The 21,733-nt window shown below is 34.2% G+C and overlaps 1 protein-coding gene across 1 annotated transcript; it reads left to right on the top strand.

Annotated features, from left to right (window-relative positions):
* Positions 1-13,459: 13,459 nt before the first annotated feature.
* LOC135847055 (cuticle protein 8-like) lies at positions 13,460-20,183 on the top strand. Its single transcript, XM_065366446.1, has 3 exons — positions 13,460-13,613; positions 17,293-17,616; positions 19,098-20,183. The coding sequence occupies exons 1-3, from the start codon at positions 13,602-13,604 to the stop codon at positions 19,539-19,541; spliced, it is 780 nt and encodes a 259-aa protein (XP_065222518.1). The 5' UTR covers positions 13,460-13,601; the 3' UTR covers positions 19,542-20,183.
* Positions 20,184-21,733: the final 1,550 nt, after the last annotated feature.

The raw sequence follows: 21,733 nt of genomic DNA, 5'->3' as shown, positions 1-21,733 counted from the left end.
TAATACTAGGTACATATAAAACGAAACATCAAATTACAAAAGTATAAAACTTACAAAGATAAAGGCATGGTGAATAAAAAACAATTTTACCACACACACCGATAAAACTTAAAACTAGTTAATTTTTAATGGCAGTGTTTCACATTTCCAACACTCATACAAGTACATAGTTCGTTTTGAGAAGAGGATTCTCGGAGTACTGGATACTTTTTTTTAGAAGTAGGGGCTATATGAAAAAAAATTCAGGTACAAAAAATCGGAAAGTTATTGTCTGTTGTATTTTTATGCATAGAAAAATCAAATGTAATAACTTTCAATTTTCAATAATTAGTCAGAAATTGGGAAATGAAATTCAGTCGAGATTTATTTCAAGTATGTTTTTCATAATTTATTTCATTAAAAAAAAAAAAAAATACTCCAATCGAATAATCTGTACTTAAAGCTTGAAATAATTCAACGTCGCCTCGTCATGGCGCTACAAAATCAAAGCTAATTTATTCAGAATTCAACTCCACCGCCCATCTGATACTTATGAGTCGCTTCTACTCAACCCAAACACAATGGAATCATTGCTCGCTCGAGTTAAATCATCTAAAAAGATCAAGGACGGTAATTAGCGCGAGTAAAAAACAATCTCGTAGATATTTACGCTACGATTCGGTATCTAATCGTATAATACGCTGCATTATCGCCTTGATGGTGCGAAATTATAAATTTGACACCTCCGAAGCTGTTTCAAGTGGTGCATTTTTCGTGGAAGTACAACGTGGCAAGAAGGTAGGCAGTAGGTGCTGTGCCTAATGACCAGCAGTTTAATGTCTCGTATCCTCGATATTTCTAATGGTTATGTACTTGAACTTTATGTAGGTACCTACTGTACTATTTTTGTTAATGAATTTCCTTTTGTTTCCGTTAGGTTCATTTTTTTAAATCGTTTGTTGTAAAACAATGCCTACGAATAAGTCAACGTGATTTAACCACTCTCCACTCCTGTAATACTTAGTCACAATATTCTGAAATTTTTTAAAATTTTTATTGCAGATTTTCAAGTTTTAAAGAAGGGGCGAGTATTTTTCGGTGTAATTCTCGTATGGTGTTTTTGGCCCAATTTCACAATTTTGTGCAGTATCTAACTATTTTCAACAATCTCTATACGTAATTCAAAATCCACATTATTTCCAAAAAAATTCCTAAAATTCTGCGACAAATACATACCCAATATTTCACTCATTCATATGTCATTATTCACCTTGAAAAAAAAACCTATTGAATGCACTTCAAAAAAGCAAGCAATTGCACTTCAAGGCAATACTCATTATATTTCGTTTGACCCGAGCACTATTTGTATGAGAGTACCCATGTGTTGTTCGGTACACTACACAACCCAATAGACTATAGACACATGGACAAGGGCGCGTCCAGACGTACAATAGCTTACGGCTATCGCTAATTTGGACACTCGGTCGAATCACCATTCATAGATATTCTCCCTTTCTATCTCACTAACCACATAAGAGACCATCGTCAGCGTGGCACAAAAGCAACCACGAAGGCGACGACGTTATCGCCAAAAGAGAAAGAGACAGAGAAATTCGACATGTGCTCATTACATCGATTTGCTAAACAATTAGGAAACGTGTACGTAGTGCCCACGATTACGTTATCTCGTGCATAGATCCTCCATCTTTCGCGTGATCAGCATACACGATATTGGGAACTGGTTGAAATAAGCGATGCAGAAGAAAAAAAATCAGTCAATTTTTTTTCAACGTTTATAACCCGGACAGCATCTTTAATTGATTTTTTACTGTGTGTATTCGCCAACTTTATTACTTTTTTGATTACATTTATACGACCCATAGAACGGGAGCGCGGCTAGGATGTGTCACTTTTTGAGACGAGACGTAGGTAGGTAATGCAACGCACGACGACGATATGATGATTGATGCCACCTGTAGTGCAGTGCACCTGTATAGTCCATCACCTATATTTCCACCTGTAGAGTGGTAGTAAATAGGAAGGCGTGGGGGAACTCCTGATTGTGAGTATTTCATTAGTGTGCTCGTATTACAAATTTGGACAGTAAGTGTACCTACGTATTTATGAGTAATTATTCGACGAATTTAGTTTTTGTAAAATCTCGGTTTCGCTCCTTCCACTTAGGTATTGAGCAATCACATCTAACGAAAAGTCATAGAAATACAGAAATTTTGAACTTGGCACAGCTAGATGAAAAGAGCATGCAATAATATGTCAACAGCTGAAATTTCAGATGCTAAAGTGCATTTATCAAATTTTGGCAGATTTTTTAAAACCAAAAAAATCTATAATGTGGCATTCAGAATTGGATCACATCACGATCATCGATATCAAAAATACTCATTACATTCTGGTAAAAATCCCCAGACCTGAATAAATCTGATCTTGATCAGACTAGATCAGATGAGATTAGATTCCAGACATAGAATCTAATTAAATCTGTCCACATCGGAATAGATCTGTTCGGACCTGATCAGATTCAATCATTTTCCCCTGAAATAACTTTCAAAAATTTCGAAATTTTGAACATTTGGTTTTGAAATTTACATTTTGAAGATTTTGAAATGAAATGTAAATAAGAAAATAGAACATCAATTCCAAAGGCTCGATTTTAAAATTTCAATATTTATTTTCATTTTTTTTATGCTGGCTTTAGATATTTTGAAATCGGGTTTTCAAAATGTAAATTTTAAAAACAGGTTTTCAAAATTTCGAAAATTGAAAATTTCAAAATTAGTTTCCAATCTAAATGTACTTTTTCAAATCAGGTTTTCAAAGTTCCGAATATTTAAAAACAATTTCGAAATACATATGTAGGTGTTTTGAAATCATCAACAATTGAAAAACAAGTCAATGTCAATATTTTGACATTTAAATTCGTTTTTCAAAATTTTTGTAAAAGACGCTATTTTTGTTTCTCTTTTTTTTCCAACTTGTGAAAATCTGGTCTTAAAATTTTATGTTCCAAAAATTCATTTGAAAAAAAAAGAACAAACAAAATTTTGAAACTATTTTTATACCTACCTATTATTTTTTGAATATTTAGATTTTAAAAATGTAGATTTCAAAAACAGATTTTCAGAATTTTGAGAAAATAAATGATGAAAAATTTTTTAATTTTAATTCGTTTCATAACTTCCCTGCAGAAACTTGGAAAATCAAATGTGAAAAATTTGGAAAATTTCGAAATCGGTTTCCCTTTCAAACTAGGTAGTTTTTTTTATTATACATACTTAATTACTACTCTACTTTTGAAATCAGTTTTCATAATTTCAATGGCTTCAAAATAATATTTTAAAATTTAAAATGTGATTTTCAAAATTTTAATTAAAACAATTTGGAAACTGATTCTGAAATTTTTGGAAAATTTGATTTTCAAAAAACTATAAAACACATTATTTTGAAATTCATGTCACATATTTTCAAAAATGCTTTCAAAAACCATTTTTGAAATAACTGGCGATAAAAAAAGCTTTCAACCTGTTTCAACACATATTGTTTCATTGCTTCTTGTAATGTACTAAGTATTTTAAAAATTTTGAAAAAATCGAAAACGGTTTTTGAACTATGAAAAAATAATATGGGCCAATTATACACAGTATGCACAAAATTTCAGTTGGTTCTCTATTTGGTAAAACAATAGGTAGGTATAAGAAGGAGAACAGCTAATTTTTCAAATTTTCCGTTGTAAAATTTCAGAAAAATTTCAACTTTGAACATTTTCCGGAGGCTCCAGATCTGCTCAAAAAGCTTCATAACCATTTCTAATCTACTTGGTGAGTCAAAAATAGACTATACAAAATTTCATGTTTCTAGCTCAATTTTATAAAATTTTGATTTTGTCACATTTTCAGGGTTGTAATTTTTGAAAATTTACTCAAAAAATTCATTTTAGCACCTGAAATTTTGGCCAAAAAAGTATTTTTTTTTCAATGGTCTTTCAATCTGCTTACTTAGCTTTGCTCAGATCAAAAATTTTTGTGTCAGTTGGTTTTTGAAAATGTTATTTCGAAAGGCCCGAATGACGAAGAAGAGGGAGGGGGGATGAAAAAAATGTTGATTATAAAAAAACGATACTGGAATTGAAATATGGATTTTCGAAGGCACTATCTGATTCTAATTCTGAAAACCATGGAATTAAAAATACAGGTTCTTCATGAAAAAAAAAGAATGAAAAAAAATTAAATATTTTCATAACAAAAACTATTTTTATTATTATTATTTTTTTCAAAAACAAGAACAAATGGCACGAAAAAAAATTAAGAAATACGAAAGAAAAGTTTATGAAAAGAAAAATCCGATAAAAAATCAAGTTTAAAAAAACAATGAAAAACATTTTTTTTTAAGTTTCAATTTGCAAAAGACGAGATATTTGCAATTTTTCCACTATAGACTTAAAAAAATACCTACATTATCTATTTTTAAAATTTTCGAAAATGTGTTTGAAAAAACCCTGTTTTAAAACATCTTTTTTTGAAAAAAAAAAAAAAAAAAAAAAAAAAAAGAATTAAAAGAAGGAAAATTGGAGGAATTTGACCTTGAAAAGAAATCGAACAATTGAGGAAACTCGACCCCCCCCCCCCACCTCGGACCGATCACGACGCGACGGTTTTCAAGCCGATCTGGAGTCTTCAGAAAAAATGAACTTTGACGGCTGAAAATTTGATTCCACACAAGTTAAACATTATGAATCAATTTGAGCTGGTAAATCGCTTCAAGTCATTTTTATGACTTCATCCGGATAGCTTCGGCAATTTTATTTCCATTTGAAAGCACTTTAGAATACCATAATATTTTTACTTTATCGACCAGCTCAATACAAACAAATGCTGCTGTCGAGTCTTCGACAAAGATCATTAAGAATAAAGGTCTTCTGGCTCATATTCCAATTCCCCTAAGGCTAGTTCCGTCATATACCCAAGACTGTGGCTACGATCGGTTGGCTAAACACCTACGCCAGTGCCACCTCGCCAGCGTATATTACCAACCTACCGCAACAGTCGGTACTGTTTCAAGATCAACATTGATGGAATATGACACAATCACCCAGTCAAATCGCGATCCAGCTTCACGAGGTGTAGAAAAGAAAAGATTGGAGAAAAAAACCACCGAAGTACGCGCGAATTACAACCAAATCGACATTTCTAATACGAATGTATGTATGTATAAAAAACGTACAATCCTGCGGAATATTCAACTGGTTTAGCCTACGGCTTTGGGACCTCATTCTGCGCGAGTCTTTTCTTTTTTTTTTTTTCTATAGCGCTACACATACGCGACGTGTATCATCCTTCGGGGCAAATTTCGTCGTATCGATAGATATATTTTTTTCTTAACAGCAATATTTTTCATTTTATCGCCACGTCAACCCAGCCTCCCTTGCGAATAGAATAATACAATTGTATAACTGCAACAAGGTCAAGGTGGGTGCCCAATGCGAAAAAAAAACTTTTCTAGCCAACTTGCGAGCTTGTGCTTTTCGCTGCCGATGCCGTTGGTCCTCGATCGCTTGCTACTTTCCAGTACGCCACGCCATCTCGCTGTTTCCTTCAAGGTTACTCTATTAACCTATAATTACGCTTTAAAATTGCTCCCCCTTTTAATATTTATTCATGTGCTGCGGTACGTACATATTTTTATTTTGTTCTGCGACATTATTAACCTTCACCCGCGTTAGAGAGAAAGAAAGAGCAACGAGAGTGCATGTCGGTGTCCTCAAGTACCAAATATTTGGTACCTATACTTGGGTCACCTCGTGCGCACTTATAGTTTGATGGTAATTTTTTTAATTTTGGATCAGTGTTTTTGTTTATCTATCGTCCTTATACTTACTTATAAGTTTAAGTATAGGTACCTTTATGATGCAATCTACATAAATACCTAAATGTATTTTTACTCTCGTGTACCTACCTATATGTACAGCTAAGAGAGATATGTAGATTTACAGATATGTGCTACTCGATAACATGTTAACAAGTTTACCTATACTCGTCGTACATCTCTCGAGTTGGCCTAGGTACTCAATACATGCTATAGGTAGTCAGTTATGATGCACTGACCACATTTCTGCCACTGTCTACCCCGCCCCTGTATGTGCAACGTTTAGTAACTATACGGTGGCCGAAATATGTAATTAATTTGCTCGATATTATGTATAGCAGATATATACCTACCTACGTTCCTCCTGGTACCTATAACAACGTTGTACGAGTAAGTTGAACCAGTTATCACTACACAGAGAAATTATCCATCCAGCAAATTACTCTCTCATCTTACCTACACACTATATGCTCGTCAGTCGGCGAGTTTTATATAGATACCTATACTTACCACAGCTCGTAACCTTATTACATTAGGAGAAATATCTATCTGTAAAATCATCTGCACCTTATGATAGATACAACCCATTTCACAGTGTAAGGCGTCTATAATCAGAACCCCGCGTTTACAGCCAGATATAATTATCGCTTTTTCTAAGTAAGTATATAGCTTCACACCTACCTACCATCGAAAGGTATTTTTATTATCTTTAATGACGATTTTATGTATCGCAATAAAGGGAAGAAAATTCTAGGGGAACCAGTTTTACATAAATAGTTTACGTTCATTCACGAATACTCTTGAGGTGAGTGGAGAAGGGAAGAGAAATTATTTGATGAAAACATAAAAAATCAAGAGGAATATCCAAAAACTTTGAAACTTCTAAAAAATACATGAGTAATTTAAACTTTTAAAGTATTGAAGTGAAAAAATTAATTTCTCGCATAAAAATTATCGTTTTTATCCCTCTCGAAATACAAATTTTTAATAGCTTTCACCCTCATTTGGGCCTGTACTTTTTTCTTTTTCAAAATTAACATCCTAGAAAAAATCAAAATACAAATTTTGAGAAGTTTTCGCCCTCGCTTCGCTCAAGCCTGTCTTTTTTTATTTTCTTTTTTTCAAAATCAACTTCCACGTTTAGTTTTGCGATTGGAATTTTGAATCTATAAAACAAGAAAATTGGTAGATAGGTATTCAAAAAAAAAAGATTTTCAATTTTAAAAATTGCCAAATTTTAAAATGAAATAATTTTTCAAATATTTTAATCTCATAATTGTTCTGAATTGAAATAAAATTTCATGACAAAATTCATATGATTTGAAAAGGTTTGGTCTGAATTCTGAGATGAATATCGACAAAAAAATTTGGACTTGGGTAGGACACTCAAACCATAGACCTTCCTCACTGTAAGTAATCATTGCAAAATCGACGTGCTCAAATCGAATAGTAGTCGTCAAAGAAATTATAACTCAATTTTTTCATTTCACAGTCAAAGCTACAGAGCTTATTTGGAATTGAAAAAAGTTGAAATTTTATACATGGATACTTGAAACATTTGAAGGGGCGGGGCACCTTTTGCTATTCTCATACTGAAAATGGTTTTCTTCTTTCTGGATTTTACATTTGAAAATAGATGAAATTTCAAAATTACTGCAACTTGCAAAAGCTCATGGAGCATTTGGTTAATGTTCGATTTCGCTCAAATTTGTCATTAGCTTACAGGTTTTTTCAAACCCATAAAAGCATTTTTGAAATGAAATTCAATTTTTTCAAAATTTTGAGGTTCAAAATAGGGATGATGAGGGGTCAAATTTCAAAATTTTCAAAGTTTGACTTCTCCAGTCTGTAATGGTTGGTAATCAGAACCCAATTGCCAAATGCCACAAAAATCCATTCAGCCGTTTTTTCTGTGTAGTGTTTGAAGATCAAGAAGAATTTTAGGAAACCAACAAAATAAAGCCAAATTGCAGCTTCACGAATTTTCATCGTAAAAACTTCCTTTTGGTCTCAAAAGAAAGCGCTTGAAAAATTTAGAAAATGTTGGATTTAACAAACGCTTTTATTGGAATTATTGTGGCACTGTTTGTCGTCATTGTTCTTGTTTGCGTTCGTCATTCACTCGTTTTTTTTTTCATTTTGTGTTTCTCTCGAGAAAGGGCAGAGTGGGGTCACGAACGTGCCCCTGTACACTTTCATTCAGTAGTGGTTCATTTTTCCCAAAACAGATCAGGCAGAGCCTAGATCAGCGGAAAAAATGCCTCTTTTTTGAGAGCTTTTTACTCCCCTCTAGGAACACCTCCGGAGCTTAAATTTTTTCTGGGCAACTTTCAACTCAAAATACAGATCTACGCTTAATTTGGTCGAAATTCATGACCTTTTTTTTGGGGGGGGGGGTGATCATCCATAATGTTTGTGTTTCTATGTCATTCGCAATTTTGTACTCCAAATACAATAATTTGTACGTATCTACGATATTTATAAATTTTAACAATATTTATACGAACAATATTTTACTAATATTAAAACATCACACAGCTACAATGCCTATATCCGGAAATTCCGCTGGTGTCATTTCCGACGACAACCACCAACGCACTCATCTGTCGACGTTTTTATTCGAAAACTCGTTACCGATTGAAAATCATTTCCGAAAGTTGAAGAGCAAAAGTGTGGCGGATAAACGTGTACGATGACGATGCATCCTATAGGAAGAAGTGTGGCATCATCGATGTGAAAATCAAGGCAAATTCGCAGTTTAATATATAAGCACGTTATACTACGCTGATAATTTTCTCATTTCCACTTTTCTTTTCTGGTTTATTTTACTTTCAATTTATTCTTGAAATTGTGTTTTGCGAAGGAACAAAACGTTGATAAATTTACAATTGAGAATTTTTGTTCGAATTCATGCGCAGACACCAGACAGTTGGACACTAATTGCCCACCTATAGAGATGCATCTGCAAATGAACACATCTTCTTTTTATTCAACTGTTGATGCGGTTCACTTCTCCGCACTTATCCACAGGTTCATTGAATACATATCCATCTACATTTGTAGTAGATATTAAGTACAACTTCATCATACACATTAAGTACTACGTACTTATACCTCTTAATAGTATCTATGCATATGTTTCGCTCAGAGGGGTCTAACAAAGTTTAACTATAGTTATAGGTACCTGAACCGTTCCGTTAAAGATTGCATTGTTTATGGTGTACTTACCAGCGATGAGGTCGAATTTTTTCAAAGACAAACCGTTCCCATAATATACAAAGTATCGCTCATTATACCTGGACAAGTTAAGAATACTAAATGAATATGATGTTCTGCAGCTTTAATATGTACCAGCTTATAACAACAAGCGTGCCATTTATATTCGATGAAGTAAAACCCATGACGATGCTTTGTAATGTGTTCATGTTCATAATATAATATCATCTGCGATGAGGTACAGTACTTTATGAGCATGGTGCCTATGTAGATCTATACTCGTGATTCACTTTCAATTTTTAATACCTGCCATGAGAATCGATATAACAAAATGCTTACAAGGAATACCACCCGAAGCGTGCACTTTCAGCTTATACGGAGTCACGATTTTTGAAAAGAGCATGGTCAAAATCAAAACCCCAAAATCCAAGGTTTCAATGGCCCAAATTGACTATCAGTTTTTTTGAAAAATTTTTGAAAACTCAAAATTGAAAACTTTTATTGTTTAATGCATTTTTGTATAAAAAATTTTTATTTACCTATGTATTCAGTAGAAATGAATGGAAATCAGTTCTGAAAGTAATATCGACTGTTCCAAAACAGATGTCACCATTCTCAGTCATTTCAGAGCTTCCATCGCGATTTCTGATCAAAAATGTTTAATTAGGTACCCTACGTAGTTATTTGTATTTTTCACCAAGTATTGGAAGGAACCTAAACCTGCCTTAATGGTAAAAAATAACACACACTCGAGGTGCTCGCCTGGAAATTGGACCAGATGCGGATAACTTCATAAACCAGGTTGAGAAACAACTAAAATCTCTATTTTTAGCAGTCCAAATTATTTCCACACTTTCTGGAGAAATTTTGAAAATTTGAAAAAAAATCGCAAATTGTGCTAAAGGTGGCATGAATAGTCTGAAATGGTAAGATTCCGATCCGGGGAGTTGGTTTTGGATACAAAACAGTCACTCCGACTTTAAAAAATTTTCTTTACGAATTTTTGATTTTTGAAAATTCATCTATTAAACTCATTAAACATGTCAAAAATACGTCATGCCTCAATGTTTAGTTGCTTGAATTAATTTTTGCGCGTTGAGGAGAAATTCAAAAAATATGAAAAAATCAAAAATTGTGGGGGAAGCTCTAAAGTCTAGATACCTAGTCAAAATTGGTGAAATTTGGTTTGATTAAATTGATGGGTAAGCTTGCAGGACGACTCGTTATTTTCACCACTTTTACTGAATTATTTTTCATTTATCTATTTTTTTTTTTTTTTCAAGAAAAAAGAAGAGAAAAAACGTTGAAATTTTAAAAAATGGTTTATTTTGGATTTTCAAAATTCTCAGAAAATAAATTTGGATAGATGAAAACATAAAATTTTGGTTATTTAGATTTCACATGTAGGTAGGTACCGTTTTTGTTTCCAAAAAATTGCATTCTCATTTAAATTGGAGCTTAACACCTCGGTGGTTCTCTTCTTTTGATTTGAACGAAACCAACTAAATAGATCAAAAGAAAATGACTTGAAACTCCTGTAACCAATTTCAAGACCTACAGTTCATTAATGAATTTTTGCAAACTTCTGAAGATTTACAAAATTCAAAAAATCTGTTTAAGTAATTATTGATTTTAAGAACTTTTCATGAAATGTAGTTTTTTTTTTTTAGCAAAGTAGGTACACCAATTCCTTTAATTCGATTCCCACACATCATCAATCACTAGTTTTGAGTCATTTTAGAGCTTCTTGCGATTTCTCAATTATTTTCAAAACTTCAAATCAATTTAATTTGAAAGTGAACTTTTGAAGAATTCTGAAATTCACAAATTGGTCACAAAAATGCACTTTTGAAATGGCACTTTTGGAATTATTCGTTCATTTTGCTCGAATAGTTGATTAAATTCATATATCATGAAACCATTTTAAATCCTTCTTGAAAGAGTTTTTTTTCAATTTTTTAACTTCCAATTTGTCGAACATTTAAAAATGAGCTTCAGGGCCTAAAATTTTGGTTACTAGAGTTTTGGAACATGCTCGTTGAATCTAGCTTGGTTTGGTTTGAATCGAAGAGTGCCAGTTCAAAAATAATAGGTAAGATTTTCGACGAATTTGGAAGTTTCCAAAGCAAAGAAAATATCTCAATATTTCTGAAAACCGTTCATTTCACGAGGCAGATACTTTAATAGAATACTTCACTCAACACTACTCAAGCTTTTAACGAGATAGAATAAAGTGGCGTTTTATCCCTCATTTGAATAGAAAACCTCAAACCCCTGACCTGAGATAGGTAGGTAATTAAAAACAATTTTCCATACCTGCCTTTTCTGTTGAAGAGGAAAGAGGAGTATTAAAATTACAAAAATGACCAAAAATATTTTTTTTAAATACCTAAACTTGATCAATGATAACCTTAGAGTAAATTTTTTTCCGTCGATTTTTTATACTCCTAAGATACAGAAAAATAAAATACCCAAAAAAATTTCAAATTATGAAAGGTACAAATTTTCAATTGGATTTTTTATGCGTAAAAAGACAATATGATGACACTTCACACCTTGATCCAATCCTTATTCAAAGGTCTGCCATAAAATACCATCTGCAGTGACTGAGATTGCTCGTTAAATAAAACACCCTTTAAAACCCACTAATCATTCATTATGTAGTTATTAGCTGCAGACATAACCTCGTTAAAAATCGTATAATATTGTACTTCGAACTCGTCTCAAACCACTCTACACTTTAATAATATAAAAATCTCATCAAGCGAAGCAACGCAACACCAAAGCCAGAGAGAGGAAAAAAACCATCATAAAATCAAATCCATCAATCAATCATTATTCTTACATATGCAGTAAGTAGGTACATCGCAGCAGACCTCACACAGACGTTGAAAAAAATATATAAATATTTCACCACTCGATTCTCAACTTCGATCGAAACCTCGTCCAGCTTATTTTTTTCTTCCATAATATTCCAGACATTGGTCGAGAAAAAAAAATATTCGTAACGTATTCCACAAAAAATAAAATAAAACAACTGGTAAAAAAAAATACAGTAACTAGCGACGACGACATCAAACGAAAACGAGACTCGTCCACTCCAAGTGCATAAAGTACTGCAAATATCGACTAAATACATATCCGACAAATTATACAGGTATTAGGTTTTACAGCGAGGTACCTCAGCAAGCTGGCATATAATGTTATACTAACATCATATACGATACGCCAAGTTAGGCGAGTACCCAGGTACGTCTATCTCTATACGCGGTACATACGACTTCGTAATAAGTGATCTAATTTCATTGACCTTAACTCTACACTCACACACATAAAAAAAAAGCTACACTTACCTACTGAAACATATACACGTACCACAATCGGAGCTATTAGGTCATTAATAATATTTTCCAGTAATTCGATAGAGCTGCCATGGCCTACAGTCGACATTACTGTCGATGCATGGCCAAAGGGTAAAAAGATCAACAAGCCGAGAGGCTTTTGTAGCTCTCTTCAGAACTCGCCGCTGCAATCTCACCGCCATCCTATTACAAAACAGTACAACAAACAACAACAACCTACGCCCACTTCCAACAATTAAAACACCTTACCTTAATTTCACGCCGGGTATCAATTATCTTCCATATATCGCTCAATAAATCTCGCTTGTAAAGAGAGAAAAAAAATCACTCGAGTTACATAATACCGCACATAATATTAGACTACCATATGCTGGGATATGTGGCTACCTCGTCTTTGCGCACCGTGAACTTCGTACTACATATCCCTCCACCCCTCCCCCTGTCCCCAGCAATGCGTCTCTTCTTTTCGTCAAAACAGCTAACGAATGAACTAGTTCACTTTCCCTCTCTTACACTTCACCTCCCTCGAGCTGAATTTATTCTACACGGTTAGAATCGCAAATGGCTGAAAATTTTGCACTTTTTTTTACAATATGTATCTACATATTTATAACACGTTGTAAAATTCGCCTGCGTGAAAGAAGAAAAAAAACTGCATTTCGTCAGAGACTGCGACGACGATGACTCGAATATCATACCTAAAGACAATAGTGTACTTACTAATACTCGTATAGCATAGCGTACGGAACCATTACGTCAAACTAGGAACGCCTCAAGTTCGGCAACTGTTTCTTAGAAGGTGCACTTTTTCATCTTTCTCTCTCTGTCTTTCGCTCGCTTTGCTGTTACTTTTTGCACAAAGGTGTGGTCCTCGTTTATTCACATGTTAAAGAGCATATACTACGACGATCCCCCTCCATGTGACCGGTTTGGTATTGGGTGGAAGCCCTTCAAACCATATTGCAGACTAGACTGCAATACCACCAACTTACCCTCGAATCTGCGACTAGTTCGATTCATATAAAAGCTCGCCTTATCACTGATAACTTCAGTCTCAATCTTACGATCGTATCAGTTCGATACCTTCTATCTCTCTATAACTCTTGTGTACATTTTGTGCAGTGTGTGAATACACCTTTAGTTCGCCGAACCAAAATCATCGAAATGGCATTCAAGGTACGTAACATTAATGTTCATTTATATCTACTCGATAAATTTTATTTTATTTTTTTTTGCATTAGCTCGTTTGAGAGCATGCTCGTAAAAATATATCTACCTAATATTTACTTCACGATAGATTGCTAAAATTTTTAAATTATTGATTTATTACCTATTGAAAATTACTCTTCAAAAGAGAATAAAATTTGATGAAAATAATTTTTGAAATTGTTTAAAAAATTTAAAAAATGGAAGAATAGCATTTTAAAAATTTTGGATCAATTTTCTAATACTTATAATCTGCTCAATAAATGAAAACCCCCAACGAACTATGGGCCAACTTTTCATAAAAATCGAGGGCAGAATGATCGTCTATTTTAAAAGATAGGTACCACATAAATGCCTACCTATTTGAGTTATTGGATTTCAATTCATAAGTTATAATAATATTTTTAATGGAATCTTGATGTTCTCTTGCTCTTATGGCAAAAATCTGCACTCACCTGAAACAAGAAAAAAAAACGGATTTTTAATTAATAGACCAGCTATCACCTCTCAACATACCTAGTACATAGGTACTTAGTTTATTTGAAATCAAAATATTTAATAGGCAAAAATCAATAGAATTCTCAAATTTTGATTCACAGTCAGTTTTGTGGACTAAGTATAAACTTGACAAATTTTTACACCAATTTTTAAAAAAATCTCAATCACCTTCTCCATTTGCCTCTTGTGCTGTGAAGAAAATGTAAATCAGAAAAACAGAGATTTGGTGTATAGGTGACTAAAGTGTGCCCCCCTCCCACCCCAAAAAAAAACAAAAAAATCGACGAAACTTCTCCTCTGAAAGAGACTGAAATTAATTTTGATGTTTGTTTTGAAGCAAAGTAATAAAAATAGGTACCTACTTACCTATTCATTACCTATTTTTTCCCTTACTCGTTGGAATGATTTTTCAAATTTTTCTTCTAAGATTACCCCCTCCCCCTCCCATAACTCGTTCTCCAGATTTATTAAAGTACAAATTAGGGTTCACAAAAATTTGATATATGCCATTTTTGGCTACTTTTTTCAATTTCGTTTTGTTTGGCAACAGTGACTAAAAACTTTGCATCGTTTTCCGAAATATTTTACCAGTTTCAGAAATGATATCTGTCGATGTTTTGGCAAAATGAATGTGAGATATTTGAGAAGAAAAAATTTTCAAAACACGAATTTACCCAAAAATAAGCGAGTTGCAAATTTTCAACCGCACGTAGAAACCCAAAATTGGTCTTGGATTTTGATGAAAATAGCATAGATCAACCCAAAAATCTCGAATACTTTTATTTGGGATTGGGAAATTCTTCTTACTACGATTTTTTAAAAAATTCTCCCCCTTTGAGCACCCATATCTTCCCTCCAGAGGCACTTCCAAAGCGAAAAATTTTTCTGAGAGATTTTCAACTCAAAATGAAGGTCTATACTGAATTTTGCCAGAATCCGTTGACTATTTTTTTTTTTTTTTTTTGTGACCCATTCTAATATCCCCATCCAATTTATTTTAGCAATTTATCCCTTTCACCAAACTTCGAGATCACCAAAAATAAATTTCAACCTTTTCAAAAACACAAAACAATTTTGAATTTCCCAACATTCGCCATAATACGTAATTCGCGATTTTTAAATTAATTTTCGGTAAAATACGATCTCCAACTCTGTACAAACGTAATACCCAGCGACTCGTTTAATTTCGTATTCAAAACGCATATCGAGCTCGCCAACTCGACCAAAAGCATAAAACGAGAGCAAACAAACTTTCAAAAACAATACTGCTTATTAAACGTTTAAATATTCTTTACAATTTGTCGCACGTTGCGATTGCCCTTTCCTCCCCCACCCCACGTGGAATAAAATATCTCGAGTGCGTGCTTCTGTGAAACCGCCAACGAAACGGGCCAGGGGGGAGAAAAATATTACAAAAAAAAATACGCGAAATAAAACGCCAACTTTTTAAATAACTTAGCAATTTTTTTGCCTTCTCGTGTATTCGTAAAAGCGCGAGTTGGATTCCACCCTGTTCCACTCTTCCCCCCCCCCCCTCGGTAGGTTTCTCGGTCTCTCGTATTCTTTATTGTAACTTTTACTTGTATTTTCTGCGCTCTTATTCCCCCCTGCCTTCTTTAATTTCGCTCCGAAGATTGAAACGTTTTAAACTATAAGCAAACAATCTTTCGCTTATTTTTCCCCTCTTCTGCGTGCCTTTTTCTCGTCCCCTTAGTCGCTGGCAAAAGCGAATTTTCGGTTTTCGATATGTTGAGACGAGTGATTCGTTCCCGTTCTGCTGCAATACAAAAAAAACTGCGTGGAGGTTTTGGCAATTTTCAATAATAAGTACGCGAATAGGTGTACCATGTGAATGGAAAAATGAAAGGAAAATTTTCTATGCCTCCTTTCCCTCATGTCTCACCTTTTTGTACTACTTCGTATATTCGTGTGCATGTAATATTGAGCGTTTATGGTGAAACAAGCACTCTCTGACTCTTTTTTTCATTCGTTCAGTCCTCCTATTTCGTTGTATCACCCCCTTCGTTCTTCAAGACCCTTTGGATAATTAATAATTAAATACGATTGCGTTACGACTCCGAAATTGGAAAATAATTTCAGTCATTTTTTTTTTTTTTTCTTCGCATCGTTTACTCTCTCGGTACATTCATTCGACATTTTATACGCGATGCTAACTTTGCAGAAAAAATTAACGAAAGGATTTAATTTCTTTTTTTCCGGATGAGGAATGGCGTGGGAGGGTGATGAAGTGGAGAAAACCATCGGAGTGTTCAGATTCGCGTTAAAATAACCGTGGAATAGTTCGAATTAGAAGAAATTTTTCATTCGCGTTCGTATTTTAACGTAATAACATCACTTGGGTATTTTTTTCAAGAGTATTTTTTTATTTTCAAAAATCTAGGGTCATTTTCGAGTGAAAATGGTTTTATTTAAAGCTCTGAGAAATTTCGAATATTTTACAAAATTAATATCAACGTATTCACAGCAAAATTCACGAAAGGGTTTGCTGGTCGTTAGCCTTTGGTTGAATGGAAATATTTTTTAAAAATTCATTTTTTTTATGATATAATTTTTTACCTATTTGAAATTATGATGGGATTTTTAGAATTTTTCATTTTGTACAAGCTGAAAAAAAAAGATTTCAATGCTAAGCTCGAGTATGAATATTATGGTGAAAATTGAGAAAATATGGCAGAAGGGGGAGGGTGAGAGAGAACAGGGTGAAATCGATGAATTGTATTAAGAACTAAGCGTCGAAAACTTTACTCATAGGTGCATTTTTCTTCGCTTCGTAGCCTTTACTTTTGGTTCGAAGAAACTATTGCTAGATATAGGTACATGAAAACTTATCATCTCAAACTCTTCAAGTCTGCACATAACGTATACTTCGACGAATATATAACTTCGTAAAAAGCGCATTTCAAACACAGGCTTGCATCTGGCTTCTCTTCGAACACTTTTCAATATTTATACGTGATTAAATCATGGTAGAAAACACTTGTGTAGGTATAATTTAATCATCGCTTTAAGTTCGGTTATAAACTCATCTTGTAACTTTTTCACTTCGAATTATAGGCAAAATAAAATAGTATAAGTCACTTGATTAAAATAACTGGTATATTAATTGAAAATTTTGTGTTTTACATTACAGTTCGTCATCTTAACCGCCAGCGTATTGGCCTGCACCTTCGGTTCACCGATCGCCCCAACCCCATACGCCACCCCATCGTACCCATCTCACCAACAACCGGCTTACCCATCAGCATCTGCCTACCCCGCACAATCTGCCTACCCAGCTCCATCAGCCTACCCATCGCAATCTTACCCAGCTGCCCCCAAATACGCCGCTCAACCCAAATACGAAGAATCTTACCCAGATGCTCCAGCCAAATACAACTTCGCCTACGAAGTAGCTGATGCTCACTCTGGTGACTACAAAAGCCAATCCGAAGACCGTGATGGTGACTACGTCAAGGTAAGGGCAAAAAAATCACTCGAATATGTAAAATCAACACCAATCACATTCGCCATTTTTTATTCACAAGCCAAGGCGAGAAAAATGTAGGCATTTCGCGGTCAAGTTATTTATATAGTACGTTTTAATGGGAAATTTCAACAATAACGAGCGCTCATCTTGGCTGCTGTGCGCCCTCTCTCGATAAATATTAAACGTAATTTTTCAACTCGACGCGCCCAATTCTGTAATGCTGGCTAATTTACCTATCTACCTTTGCAAAAGCTCTCTTGCCTACTGCGGAGATGCCAAGTGAAAAAAAAACATCTCATTCATCTCTTAATTCGAACTCGGTGCTGGAGAAGAAAACGCAACCGAAATTAATTTCTCGAGATGCGTCAAATTTACGCTGCTCGACTCTTGAGAAAAAAAAATACACGCGGTACCGAAGCGATGAGACGCTATTAAATGATCATTTTAGTCGTAAATTACACCGGAGAAAAAATTCGTTCGCCATTTCGAAATAAATTATACAGCACTACGCAGGTATTATTAACGCATAAACAACCCAAATATTCCGAGCATTTTACAAACCGCAGAGACTCTTGATTTTTTTTGCAGATGGAAACAGAAAATTGTAAATCACTGTTCTGATTTTTTTTTTTTTCATCAAAAAAAGGGGGAGGAAACAGCTCAAGAGTTAGAAATTGTGGGAAAGAAAATTCGATACTGATTTCAGCCATTGAAAAAAAAACACACTCTGCTACCATGTTGAAAATTCATAATTTTTTGGAATCATAAAGTGGAAGAAAATGGATTCATTGGTCGATAATTTGTTAAAAAATGATTTTTTGGTAGCTTGAATTCACTTCATCATAAGAGAATGTGAAATAAAAACCACGCTCTGCTACTAAGTATGTTGAAAATTCATAATATTTTGATACTACAAAATTGATAAAAATGAGTTCATTAGTCAATAATCTGCAGAAAAATTATTTTTCAATGACTCGAATTTGCTTCATCCTGAGAAAATGTGAAATAAAAACCACGCTCTGCTACCATGTTGAAAATTTTCAATTTTTTGATACTGCGAAATGAATGAAAATGAATCGATCAGTTGAAGAAAAATGATTTTTTAATGGCTTGAATTTGTGTATTTGTAAGAAAATGTGAAATTAAAACCACACTCTGCTACCATGTTGAAAATTTTTCATCTTTTGATACTGTGAAATGACTGAAAATAATTCCATTGGTCAATAATTTGCAGAAAATATTTTTTTAATGGATTTACTTCACTTCATTGTGAAAAAATGTGAAATAAAAACCACGCTCTGCTACCATTTCGAAAGACCGACATTTCCAAAAGTACTTTTATCCAACATACACTACATAAATTGGGTAACTTGAAGATTTAGGACTGAAAATTCACTAAGCTTACCCCAATCAGACTCATTCCACTATCGCAATCAATTTCTCACTCTGTTTTTATTATCTGTTCACAGGGACAATACAGTTTGGTCGAACCCGATGGCACCAAACGTATCGTCGACTACTCCGATGATGGATACGGTTTCGTAGCTGTTGTACAAAAGGAAGGAACTCCATCCTACTCTCAACCCAAATCCGCCTACCCAGCTCCATCCGCTGCCTACCCATCGGCTGCCTACCCATCGCCAGCTTACCCATCGGCTGCCCCATCCTACTCTGCCCCAGCTTACAAACCAGCTCCATCCTACAAACCCGCCTACAAACCAGCCCCATCCTACGCTCCAGCCCCATCTTACGCTCCAGCCCCATCTTACGCTCCAGCCCCAGCTTACTCTCCAGCCCCAGCTTACGCTCCAGCTCCATCCTACGCCCCAGCTCCATCCTACGCTCCAGCTCCATCTTACGCCCCAGCTCCATCCTACGCCCCAGCCCCAGCTCCATACAAACCAGCTTACTAATTACCTCAGTCTTTGATAACGACTTGGTAACTTAGTTTAGCATCTTTTTTTTTTACAAATCGTACTTTATAGACTACCTATTTAAGAGTTACCTATAAACGCATGCTAAGTCAATTTTACAAAAGCATGCGCGTTATTTATTTTGTCCCTTTTCTCTCTCATTGAAACTCGCTATTCTCTCTCTCTTTTTCATAATTTATAAGTGTTGTATTTATTCTATAATAATTTATACGATTCCCTCTCTTCCTTTCTCCTCTGTTCCTGTATCATTTGTTTACAAATTTAAGCGTATTTATTCGAACCTCGTACGATTACTTCCATCTGTCGACGAAACGAGAAACTTTCGTGCTTTCTCGTCGTCAAGCAGATAGTATGGAATCGTTCACAGAGGCCGCCTCTCGATGAATCGAGGCTGCAACAAGCAAAACACAAGAAAGTCTACAGATAGCGAAAGCTGTATATTGCTAAAGTTTGCTCTCTTCCTAAATGTGCCATTACTGCCATTGTAATCGCGTAATACTCGACGATAATTCGACTAGGTATGAGATCGTTTATAATGTTTCAATATATACGAATCTTTTCCTCGAATTATGTGAAATTTTTTGTATGAATTATGTAATAAAGAGATTTTTTAATTCATAATTTCCGTCTTATTATTTTACATTGTTTATAATACCTACGAAATGGGGTTGATGAATACGAGAAAAATTGCCATAAATCTTCAGCCACATTACAATAATGCGATTGCGTTACAGAAAAAATGTATTTTTTCTCATCTCGTTTCAAAACTACAATATTTTCACTTCGTTTTTGCTCATTGCCTATACTAATTTATCATGCATAACGCAGCTTTCGAAAAAACATCTTTCAATTCTGGCCAGATTTCATCTTACACGCAGTCTAATTTGCTCGTTGATTATTTGGAATGCTCCCTTTTGGATTTCGAGCTTTCGAGCACCCTTATTATTTTTACGTCTTTTGAAAATTGAGATTGAAATAAAATTCAAATAGCTAATTTATCATAAAATAAGCGAATGTTTCACCACAATAAAAAATATCTGCTCAACGTCATGGTAGACTAATGGAAAAGGTGCCTGAACAATATGATGGCATGGTTTTAGGGTCATAATGAGTAATTTGTAGTCACCTGGAAAAATCGCCACTGCTGAAATTCAAAGAGAGTGAGCATAACTAAAGGCTTAAACCAGACGCTTTGATTATCTGTTTATCACGATAGTGGTATCGTAATTTAAAATGTAAATTTCGTCGAATGCAAATAAACCTCTGCTCTTTCTCTTCACAAATTGCTCGATCCATTCGCTTGACTCGCACACACTCGCCGACGCGACTGGTGATGAAGGCGCAGCACACGAGAGAATCTTTTTGCACGTTGAAAATACATTTATTGCTATAGCTATAAAGCAACCGCGAAGAATTTACTGAGGTCATTTTGGGTCAATTTAATGAAATTTTTATGCATCACTTGGCTGTTTTTATTTTTTAAAATTTTGTATTTTTCAACAGAGTTTTAGATTTGCCTATACTTACAAAAAAAAAAAAAAAAATGGACTCAATTTCATATTTCATAACACGAAACTTTCAAAAAAAAATTTCTTCACATCACGAACTAATAAGAATAGGTACTTACCTAACTAATTCTGCCAAAATGTAAGAATCAAATTCAATTTAAAAAAAAAAACAAAAAACAAAAAACAATTGATTTTCTGAGGAGAAAAATTCAAAAGATTGCAAAGAATAACTTTGAAATGCAATTAAAATTTAAGTAGAATTTTCTACCTGTGAAAAAATTTTTTTCAAACATCAGTGACCTTGGAAAGTTGGACAGATGGGTCAATGACCTTAGAAAGCTGGACAGACAATCTTGAGAGGACAAATAAGAGACATGTTGATAACCTTACTTTAAGAGATCAGACAGATATCCAATGACAAACAGACGACCTTGAGAGACTAAACCGGTTGTTCTGAGGAGTGTTGCAACAGCGGTTCGCGAAAATTTATATTAAATGCCGGTCAAAAAGTGTATCGTAATATTGCAAACAGAAAAACGAAAAACTGAATTTCATTGATGAAATCATGAATCGATACAGCAAGAAGGAGACCACGTCATTGGAGTTCGTTTCTTAGTTATGTTTCAAGTTTCTGCCAACAAGCATTTAGTTAATTTCATTACA

Source organism: Planococcus citri, chromosome 5 (genome assembly GCF_950023065.1).
Source record: "Planococcus citri chromosome 5, ihPlaCitr1.1, whole genome shotgun sequence".
Classification (NCBI taxonomy): Eukaryota; Metazoa; Arthropoda; class Insecta; order Hemiptera; family Pseudococcidae; genus Planococcus; species Planococcus citri.
The sequence above is the reverse complement of the archived record's forward strand: the minus strand, read 5'-3'. Positions and strand labels throughout refer to the sequence as shown.